The sequence below is a fragment of the Plasmodium brasilianum genome, chromosome 3, assembly GCF_023973825.1.
Source record: "Plasmodium brasilianum strain Bolivian I chromosome 3, whole genome shotgun sequence".
Taxonomy (NCBI): Eukaryota; Apicomplexa; class Aconoidasida; order Haemosporida; family Plasmodiidae; genus Plasmodium; species Plasmodium brasilianum.
The window spans coordinates 781,474-793,514 of record NC_090116.1 but is presented as its reverse complement, the minus strand read 5'-3'; the positions used below and the strand labels follow the sequence as shown (position 1 = coordinate 793,514).

At 24.2% G+C, this 12,041-nt stretch overlaps 1 protein-coding gene across 1 annotated transcript; it reads left to right on the top strand.

The window, feature by feature from the left end:
- Positions 1-3,236: 3,236 nt before the first annotated feature.
- MKS88_000959 (exported serine/threonine protein kinase) lies at positions 3,237-11,810 on the top strand (the record flags this gene model as incomplete). Its single annotated transcript, XM_067219607.1, has 1 exon — positions 3,237-11,810. One exon carries the CDS (start codon positions 3,237-3,239, stop codon positions 11,808-11,810), a length of 8,574 nt encoding a protein of 2,857 aa, XP_067075325.1.
- Between the last annotated feature and the right edge of the window lie 231 nt (positions 11,811-12,041).

The following is a 12,041-nucleotide window of genomic DNA, read 5'->3' as shown; positions in this document are numbered from 1 at the left end:
TTAGCTGTATCTCGATTAGTAAATGTGATAAATATTGCGTATTTTCCTTTTATAAAAATTAATAAAGAAACAAAATGTAACTAAAAAATTTTCTTATATTACAAAATATGGAACAAACTGTTTGTATTCTCTCTAAGGAAACAATAATATCAAGCGTGTGTTTTAATATAAACAATAAATCATATGTTCAAACTTTTGTGGTGAACATAAGTAATAACCATAACAACGCATTGTAATATATATCATATATTTTTTGGTTAATGAGAATTAATTATATAAAATTAAAAGAAAAGTTGTAAATTTTGATTCGTTGTTGCGTCTGTTTTTGTTTCTATTCTTTTTTTTGTTCTTTTTTTTTTGGGTTTTGGTTCCATATATTGTTAATTTTAGGAAAAAACATGTTACAAGTGAAATCGTATTACTGTACTCCTGAGTATTATTTTTGTTAAAAATACATATAAAATATAAGTATATTTCACATTTGTATGCAACTTCAAATGTTTGAATACATCTTATGATACTTCTCATGTAAGAATAAAATAAAACACATTTTTTAATACTATTTTTCTGCTCATATATTGTCCCTTTAAATAAGAAAAGATATTATTTTAACTTTTTTTATATCTTATTTATTTCCTGACTAATAAGGTTTATTTTTGTATATGACCGTAAATTAATAAGAACAAAATTAAGGTAAACGTATATGAAAGTCACAAAATTGTTATATAGAACTAATTACTTGTTTTAAAATAATACAGAGAAAATCGGTGTTTATTATCAACTAATTATGTTATATAAATTTTAACAATAAAAAAAAAAAGAAAAAGAAAAAAAGAAAATGTAACGGAAATTTGGAAATTTTAAAAATGCTATATAATGGTTAAAAAGAATATGGAATATATGTTCAATGAACAAACAATACAAATGTAGATACATATTACTAGTAATCCGTATTTACAAAAAATTTTAATAAAATTTTACAGATTAATAATAAAAAAAAAAAAAAAAAAAAAAATTATAACTACTTTCACAAACATTTTCATTTTAGCAGTTAAGAATACCCTAAATGCAAGATATAATATTTTATTTACAATTATTTTCAGTATCTTAATTGTCTCCAATAAATTAATTACACGTGTTTTAAAAAAAAATTACTCGTAAAAATAACTTTTTTTTTTATTTTTTTACAGTATGTATTAATTAAAAAATAGGAAAATATAACTGAAAAATATAGTATCTATATATAGAAAAATACAAATAAATTTTTTTGTTTACTAAAAGAGAAATATTATATAATTTTAAATTGATATATACTATATTAAAAAGGAAGTTCAAATGTCGCTACTTTGTTAAACGTCGTAAAATAAAAATTATAGAAAGCTTTACGGTGTTCTATTAAAAATAATTCTTGATGTGAAAAGAAAATGACAAAATTAAATATTGTATTGCAGGATTCTTTCTAGTATATTAAACAAAAATAAAATAAAAATATAAAATAAAAATAAAAAAATTATAATATATGACATACAAAGACATATATTACAATTTTAATATTTTTTGGAAGAAAGAATGACAGAAAAAAAAATAGTGTAGGAAATCATTTGCTGTACACACGCAAGAAAAAAAAAAATAAATAAAATACTAGTGCTATATAAGTAATTTATTTTTTTCTTTATAAGTATGTTAATTTGAAAATGTCTCAAAAATTACTATTATGGATTTTCTAGTTTTTGCGGTAAATGTACTTTTTCACAATTAAAAATATGCTATCTACAAGTAAGAAAGTAGTTCTGAAAAATAATGACTAAACTTGTAAATTCAAGTGGGGCATACGTAACTTTTTAAAATCAATTTCATTTTTTTTTTTTTTTTTTCATTTGGAAGGAGATAGAAATCTTAATTGTTTTTTTTATAAAAGTCTAATTTTAGAATTTAAAAAAGTAAAATAAATTTAAAAATTTTTGAAATAATTTGTATACCGGAAATTATTATTTTAAAAAATGTTAAAAAAATAAAAATATGATTTTTAAATGTGCAAAGTTAAACAAGACGAGTATTTTAAAAACTTTAAAAGTTAAAAACAAATTTTTATTTTCAATAATTCCAAAATTTATGAAAACAAAAAGAAATAACAAAACATAATTTAAACTGAATTAATTTTTTATATATATTATGCTTCATGCAGTTATTTTTAAATGATTGAACTTGTTATAAATATTATATGTTCATGTGTTCATATATATCGACCTACATTATACATACGTAAATAATACATAAATATATATGTAAATACATACATGAATACAAATATACATACATACAAACATATACATATGCATACAAATCTTATAAAATTTTTGTGAAAAAAATAAAATATACACGGATACGTTTATATATGTTATTGTATACCTACTTATATGCATGTATATGTGTACATGGAAAAAAAAGAAAGCTGTTTTAGGTGTTTATTAGAGATATTCAAACAAAAAAAGTAGTGCGTGTGCTTCTTAATGTATATTAATATTCTATGTTGTTATGAAATTATTTAATATTACAATTCTTAATTTTTTTTTTCTTTTTAATAAGCAGTAGTCTGTTATAGTAAGAATACATATAATTTAAAAAAAAAAAAAAGGAAAAACAAAAAAGGAACAAAAAACTAAAAAAGGGAAAAAAATAAAAAAAAGGGAAATAAAATAATAAAAAGGGAAAAAAAATAAGAAAAAGGGAAAAAAAATAAGAAAAAGGGAAAAAAAATAAGAAAAAGCGAAAAAAATAGAAAAAACGAAAAAACAAAAAAAAAGGAAAAAAAAAAAAAAAATTTTTTTTTTTAATATACTATGTAAAAACACTCTATAATTAAAAAGATACCAAAAAGAAAATAAAAAAGTATAAAAGAAAATATACATAGAAACACAAATAGAAATATTAAATGATAATAAAGACATATGAAAAAAATATATACTAGTATTTTAATTACACTATGAGTGTAAAAATATAAGTACTAGTGCAACGTTTAAAGTATATTTCTACTTCTATAATGTTTTATATATACACATCTATACTATAAAAATATTTTTATTTATAAGTTTATTTAATTTTACTATTTTATATTAATATTTTACTTTTTTGCTTTATTATTTACCTTACTATTTTACTTTATTATTTTATATTTTTTTAATTAACAGTTGTCTACAGTCATCAGAAGTGTAGATCATGCATATATAGTGTAAAAAATGGATAGAGACAAGAGTAATAATAATAATATATTAAATGTAAATACTGCAAATAACGTGTCTAATTCAAATATTAATGATTCAGACCTTCCAGAAACAAGACATGAGCTTTATCTGAATAATTTAGATGTAGAAAATTATGAAAAAATGAAAAATGAAAATGAAAGGATTACAAATATGGAACATGCACATTGGAATTACGGTAATGAGATATCAAGGCAAACTTATGCAAATAGTGCAGGTAATGTGAACAGTGTAAGTAATGTGAGTTGTGCGAGTAATGTGAGTAGTGCAAACAATGCGAATGATGTGAACAGTGTGAATAGTGCGAATGATGTGAACAGTGCGAATAGTGTGAGTAATGTGCAGAGTACGGGTAATATGAACGGTCCGAATGGTGCAAATATATTTATGGCAAGCAGTGGTATTCTGAACTATCCAAAAAATATGCACATGGGAAGTAACAATATGCTAGTACAAAACAATATGGGATACATAGATTCAAATGTACTGAATTACAATAATGTCTATAATAGCATTCAGAAAATTTATAATGATATTAATAACCCCTTTTCCGCGCAGATAAATACAATGGAACATAATATGCAAAACGCAAATGCTGCTCATCCTTTTAATATAATGAAATATCTAGATTATGGTAATTCTAACAACTATATATATGGCCAAGGTGTGTTAAGTAATAGTAGTGCATCGGAAAACGCTCAAAATTATTCAAATAGCTCTAGTCCATATAGAAACGATTATTTGAAATTTAATTTGAACTCGGGGAATATTATGAATAATAATTTAAACTATTCTAATATGTCTAGTTCTAATAATATTAATCCTAATATATATAATAGCAATATAACAGCACCTAATTTAAACATAATGAATTATAAACCTATTAACGCTAATAGTAACGTTAAATATCCTACTTCTAATATGTTTGATTTTGCGCACAACGGAAATGTGAATTCATTAATCACTAGGGATTTGAATATAAACGAATTCAACAAAATGAATTTTCAGGAATCGGATTTATCTAATTATACGTATAGAAATTTGAAAAATATAAATTTTCCTTCAAATTGTCCTACGTCTTCTTATAATATGGTTTCGAACAATACAGTTTCAAATAATACGGTTTCAAACAATGCGGTTTCGAATAACACGGTTTCAAACAATACAGATTTAAATAATATGGTTTCAAATAATATGGTTCCAAATGATATGATTTTAAACAATATAGTTTCAAATAATACTGATTCTAATAGCTATATTTTCTCAAAAAATAACACGTTTTCAAATCATAACTTTTTAAAAATGAATGCTTTAAATTGTACTGAATCTAACGTCATAAAAGAAAATTTAAATGTATTAAATTTTTATGAACCCACTGTTCAAAGTTGTAATGAAAAAATGAGAGAACTAAATTATGAATATTTCCGTATGGATGAAGAACGAAGAGAAGAAGACGTGTGTAGGATGAATGGAAAAGAAAAGGAAAAAAATAAAAAAAAGAAAAAAACTCATCTAACAGACAACAATTCTAGCAATCAAAAAATAAAACATACATGTGAACACATGGTATCAGATGAGCGTACGGGTAACCCAAAATTAAAGGAAAGGGCTTTTAACATAGACAATAATGGCAATATTGTAAATGAGTTTCACAACACAAATGACAGGAGGAGTAATCTAAAAAATGAAGACACTGCGATGACGACAAAAAAAAATAAAAATGACAAAAATGGTAAAAATGGCAAAAATGGCAAAAATGGCAAAAATGGAAAATATTGCAAAAAAAGTAAAAATAGCAAAAATAATAAAAATAGGAAGAATAATAAAAATAGTAAGAATAATAAAAATAGTAAGAATAATAAAAATAATAAGAATAATTTATCCAATAATGGTGAAATTTTAAAAAATGAAGAAGAAAATGTTAACTTGTTAAAAGATGAACATAAAAGGAATAATGACAAAGGTACGGAGGAAAAAGATTCTAGAAATACTAATAATACAAATCAGGTTATTGTAAATAAACGAAGTAGTAATGTTTTGAGAAATTTAATCGATTTTCCTGACATACAAAAACATCACATGGAACATAATATGGTGTGTAGTAAAAAAAAGGGCAAAACAAAAATCTTAAAAGATGAAGTCATTGTCACTTCAGACTTATCTAAAGGAGATAAGAAAACTAATAATATAGTATCAGGCACGGGAAAGGAAAGTTTAGAAAATAATAAAATAAAATTGGTACTGCAAGGGCGTAATAATGATTACTGTAACAATAACAATGACAACAGTAACAATGGAAACGATAACAATTGTTACAATAACAGCGGAAACAATAGAAATGGTAGATCTCTTTCAAAATATGATTTTCTTATGAGTAGAAACATAATTTTCAACAGTGTGTGCGTAGGACACAAGGAAGGGAAATACCCCGCAGAAATTAAAAATTCTGAAGAGAAGTATATTAATTTATTGGGGATAAACAATAACAATAATGATAATAATGACAAAAATGATAATAATGATAATAATGACAAAAATGATAATAATGACAAAAATGATAATAATGACAAAAATGATAATAATGACAAAAATGATAATAATGACAAAAATGATAATAATGACAATAATGACAATAATGATAACAATACCATAATTGAAAAAAAAAGAAAGTTTAAAGGCACAAATGAAATAATAAAGAATAACACAAATGATAATGCAGGTGTCGAATTAGAATTATATGATAACTATGAAAAAAAAATAAAAAGAATTCAAGAAGAGAAAAATTGGGGTGATAATAAAACAATAATAAATAAGGGGAAAGGAAAAAATAAAGAAGAATTATCCAATACAAAAAACACGAAAAAAGAAAATACAAAATATAGAGAAATAATAAATAATGAACAAGAAAATATTAATAATAAAATACAGAAAGACATTATAGTAACAAAAAAAAACAACAGCTATTTTGACAATAATAATAACAAAGAAAACAAAGAGAAAAAGCCAACATTTTCAGAATACGCAAAAGAATACGAGTTAACAAAATTTAAGGATGCAAAGAAAGTAAAAGAAAAAGATGATGGTACAAAACAGAAAAATAGCAAAAATTATGAGTATGATGAAGCAATTAAAACAAATGATAGAATGAAATGTAGACAAATTGTTGTGCATCTTCAAAATGAACAAAACAGAATTAATAAATTGGATAAGCAAACTGTTGAAGTAATAAAAGACAAAGATAATATAAATAAAGAAATAAAGAAAATGGGGAGTAACGATGAAAAACATGTGAATGAGACATATGGAAAAGTTAAATCTTTTCCAGGAAAAATTACAAAAAAGAAGATAGAAATACATGAAGAGGAAACGAGTTGCATTAGAGAAAACATCATAACAATTGACAGCAGTGAATGTAGTAATTTTGATAGTAAAAATATTGTATTTAGAAAAGTTGGAAATAAAGATTTCATAACAGATGAATTTAATTATGAATATAATGCAGCACATAAAGTAAAAGGACAGCCAAGCTATGTAAATAAATCGATATATGAAATAATTGAACTAAGTGATGTTCAAAATGAAGTGACAATAAAAAAGGAATGTCAATTAGCTAAAGGAAAGGAAAATAAGAAATGGAATAAGAAGAATGAAATAGTTATTGAGGACATGAGCGAAATGTCTACTACTAGTAAACGTGTAATAATAAAAAAAGAAGGATTAAAAATAGACGCAAATGATAACAAGGCTGCTATTAATGATAGTAATAATAAGCAAGATAATAATAATAAAAAAAATGATGGTGATAAAATCTACAAGACAAAGAGCAGAGTTGGTAACGAATGCAATGTAGCACTTTTGAATAAGAATGTTCATGTAAAAGATAATATAGAAGACACAGACAATGCAAATTTTGTCCAGGAAAGGTTAAATACACGTAGTAATGAGAATGCCGATGTGTGTAAAGAAAATAATATAGTAAATAATGTGGAAAATAATATAGTGAATAATGTGGAAAATAATATAGTGAATAATGTGGAAAATAATATAACAAATAATGTGGAAAATAATATAGCAAATAATGTGGGAAATAACATAAAAAATGATATAGGGGAGAACGCAACTGTTGAAAGAGAGGAAATAAAAGATAAGGGTAATGAACCAATTACCAAGTCTGTGGCTGATGGAAAGGTGAACAACAATGTTAATAGCAATGTGAACAGTAATGTAAACAGCAATATAAATAGTAATGTATACGGTGATTATGATAAGAAAAATAGTGCTAAAGATTTAATAAGGAATTTATATTCTTCAACTGATGGTAATAATGATATAATAAATAATAAAAAAAAAAAATTTTGGTCCAATTTAGGTATTATCAGTTATGTAGATAACTTTGTTGGTAAAGGGTCCTACGGAAGTGTTCGAAAAGTTTTATATAATGTTGATCTAAATGTAGAACATTTAAAATTTTATGTTGATAAAATAAATAATATAGATTTTGTAAAATTGTTAATAGATTGTAGTCGTATGCAAAATTTTTTGGAGTATAGTGATATTGGAAAGGATTCGGTATTTGATTTTCCACTAACATTCAGCATGTCTCAAAAAATGAAAGGAATTAAGACAAATTCAGAAAATGGCACAGTTGGATATATATGCAGTGAGCAAAATGAAAGCAAATCGAAAGATTTAAATGGTTCTGATAAAGATTTATTACCAAGCAGTAAAGAAGGAGGTCATTGCTTATGTTGTCACCGCAAAAGATACTTCGAGTTGGCCATAAAAGAAATCGATGTTAGTAAAAAAGGAAATGATTATCAATTTTTAAGAGAGCAAGAATTATTATGCCATTTTAATAGTAATGTTATAAAACCATTAAGTACGAAAATGGGTAATTCAAAAGAAAAACAGAATTATGAAATATTAATGCATTGTGCAAATGGTGATTTACGTAAGTTATTGCAGAATTTAATTTATCATAGAAAAAAAGAATTTGAAAAAAGAAAAAAAGTTAATAAGATTTTAAAAATAATACATTTATTATTTAGAAAAAAATATAAATGTTACAAAAATGAAAATGATAATAATATATGTATAGGTTTATGTTATGAAAAATTAAAAAAAATAAGAATGAAATTAAATAATACTACAGTGGAAATAAAACATCCAACATTCGATTATATATACGATAATATAAAAGTATATAATTGTGGTTTAACTGAATCAGAATGTAAATTTCTTTTTTTTCAAATTGTAAATGGTATCAGCTTCTTGCAGACATGTTACCAATCAAATATTATACGTTTAACAGACATAAAATTACAAAATATTTTAGTCTTTACTGATATGTACAATATATATAACCCAATGAAATGGCATTTATGTATATCAGATTTTGGTTGTTCTGCAATGGAATATGCAACCTATTATTTAGAAAATTCTAAAAATTATATGAATGTGTATGTAAAATTATTAAATGAATGGAAAAATCAGTTTCAAAATCAGTTATGTTCATATTTTCAAGGTACAGTATATACTATGGCACCTGAGGGATTATGTTATGATTATAAGGGAAATTATAGACAATCAAAATATAATAAATTAATTTATTTTTATCAGCAGAATTTTGGGGATATAGAAAAAAGGTTTAAAGAACTACAAAAACCCTTGGTCTCAATTAAAAATTCTATAAAAAATTTTGATATATTAAACATAAATTCATCTTCCAATTTTCATTTCGTGAGCCAACAAGGGGAAAAACAGGAAAGTGCAAGTGGAAGTGGAAGTAACGGTGGAAACAACTGTAACAATAACAGTAGGAATGTTGTAGGGGAAAAGAACAGCTCAGATAAGGACTCATCGAAACAAAAGAATGAAGATGCAGAAAGTCGGAAAAATTCAAATAGTGAAAAAAATAATGCAAATGAAAAAATTAACCCAAAAGAGAAAAATAACCAAAAAGAAAAAATTAACCAAAGTGAAAAAAATAACCCAAATGAAAAAAATAATACAAGTGAAAAAAATAATGCAGGTGAAAATAATAACAAGTTAAATCCTAATGCAACGGAATATCTACCTTTCGATGTAAGATGTGATAGTTGGTCTTTAGGAATAATTCTAGCTGACTTAGGAAAATGTGGAGTCAGTTCTTATGAATACATGGTTTCACAAAAATCGAATGAAAAATCTATTAATTCTGTGTGGAAAGGAAAACCTGTAGACATCAACAGCATAATAATAAACGATCTAAATGTTTCAAATGATGAGGAAACTTTTTATTTAAAATGTATAATGAATTATTACGATATTGTTAGCATGGAGTGGGATGACGAAAACTTGCAAAATGAGAAAATAAAAAAGTGTATGAATAGAGATAAAAAAGGAGCGAGCTCGAAAAAAGGAAATGAAAAGGACAACGCTGGTAAAAGCGGCAATAAGGACAGCGGTAAGAATGGACATAACAGTGGTCATAACGACGATAAAAGCGGACATAACAATGGCAATAATAACGATAAAAGCGGACATAACAATGGCAATAATAACGATAAAAGCGGACATAACAATGGCAATAATAACGATGAAAACAGACATAACAATGGAAATAATAACGATAAAAACAGACATAACAATGGTAATAACAACGATAACAAAAATGGGGTTAATAATACTGAGGTCAGTAAGTGCAACTCTGTGGAAACGCAAAAGAAAGAAAACCAAGGTTTGAAAAAACAGGTATCCAGGAAAAATTGCCACACTAGTGATATCTCTAAGGGTTCTGGGGAGAACGAAAAAAATAAATTACAGAATGGATGTTTAAGTAAAAACAACCGTAATGATGAAAGAGAAAGTAAGGGTGCACCTAATGATGATTGCTGTTTGAACAAAAAGAAACTACTTGAGGATACGAACATCGAAAACTCAGAATTATTTACTAAACATTATAGATATTTTATACTTAATTACAAAGATTATATAAAAATTGAAAAAATTGTATATATAAAAGATGAGTTTATGAAATATTATAAAATGAATAAACGAACCTTGAACGAAAATAATATGACCAAATTACTTTTATTTTTATTTTTAATAATTAATAATAATTTAACTCATAATTACGACGATGAACGTAATTCCTTTGTAAAAACAGAATTAACCATAAAAAATATTGGTTCTGGAATATTTAAATTCAGAAATAATAAAGAAAAAGAAAGATATTTACGAGACTATAAATCTAACCTTCAAAAAGATTATATGCATGTAAATGGAAACAAAGATTACTGGCATAGTAGATTAACAAATAAATATTTGGCCGTTATATTTAAAGAGCTCTGTCATTATAATTTTCCAATTCGAAAAAAAAATATTAAAAAATGCTTTAATAGATATGAATACCCATTAAATTATAGTGACGATTACTGGAATTTGTTAACGGAACTTTTGAATTATGTACCATATGAAAGGCTACTAGCTTGTGAAATTATTGGTCATGATTTTTTTTCAGAAGGGAATGAAAAAATTAAAAACAGTTCTTTAATATCAAAAAATAGTAATGATTATTTAGATTTGCTTGATGATAAAAATTTCAGTGAGATATTATTAAGAAATTATATACAAGAAAAAAAAGAGAAAAAATTTGTTTGTAAACCTTTCCATGAAGATTTAGACACAGATGTTGGCAGTTCAGATAATGAGACAACACGTGAGATAATAACTATAAATAGCAAGAATACGAAAACAGAAAATTCGGTTATTCATTTGGATGAAAAAAAGAATTCTAGTATAAAAACGGATAAAAAAGATATATTAAAAATTAATAAATTATTTACAAATGAAAAAAATAACTATGAAACGAAAAAGTTTGTAACATCTTTATACGATGTTATCCTTCAAAATTCGAAAAATAAATGTGATTTTTGTTATAACATAAAAAATTGTTTAAATTATAAAAATATTTTAAAAAAAATTGAATCATTGGAAAAATGTATTTTAAATTTTGAAGACATTAAGAAGAAAAATGTGAAAAATGAATCTTTAAGAAGAAGTAAACTTTTTTATCCAAGTCATATTTGTAACAATATATACTATTTTTTAAATGAATCATCCATATTTAATGAGTTAACAAATTTGGATATTTTTATGAATATACATTTGCCATTTGAACATTTGTACTTACCATTATGTGATGAAAAAACAGTTAAAAATAAAAGCCAAGCTAATTTTTATTTTAAACCAATTTATTTTTATTCTTTTCCTTATAAAATTATACATGCATGGTACACAGGACCTTTACACATTTATTTGAATCACCCAAATATTCCGGATTATATAAAACTTATATGTTTGAGAGAATCAAGTATTTTAAGAAGAAAAGAAATTATTTTTTGGAGTTGTGAAGATATCATATTAAAAAATATATTAAAAATTAAAAAACTTTTAAACTGCTCCGATGATTTTTTAAGCACGCCTTATGTGTCACATGTTATTGGAAAACAACTAATCTTAAGGAAGCAATACCTTTTAAAATTATTTAAAAAAAAAATTGTTGTCTAAGCTTATTTTTAATTAAAGCGAACTTTTAATCTTCATTTTTTAATTTGCCAATGTGATATGTATGCTGCTGAATTGTATACATTTTTTTTGAAGTTTTCCCATTTTTTTAATAATTCTACTATTTTGGTATCATTCACATTTTTAAATTTTTTCTTCTCAAAATGTGCGTACACACATATGTACATATATATATGCACTTCTTTATTATTTATTAGTTACTTCCATGAGTAG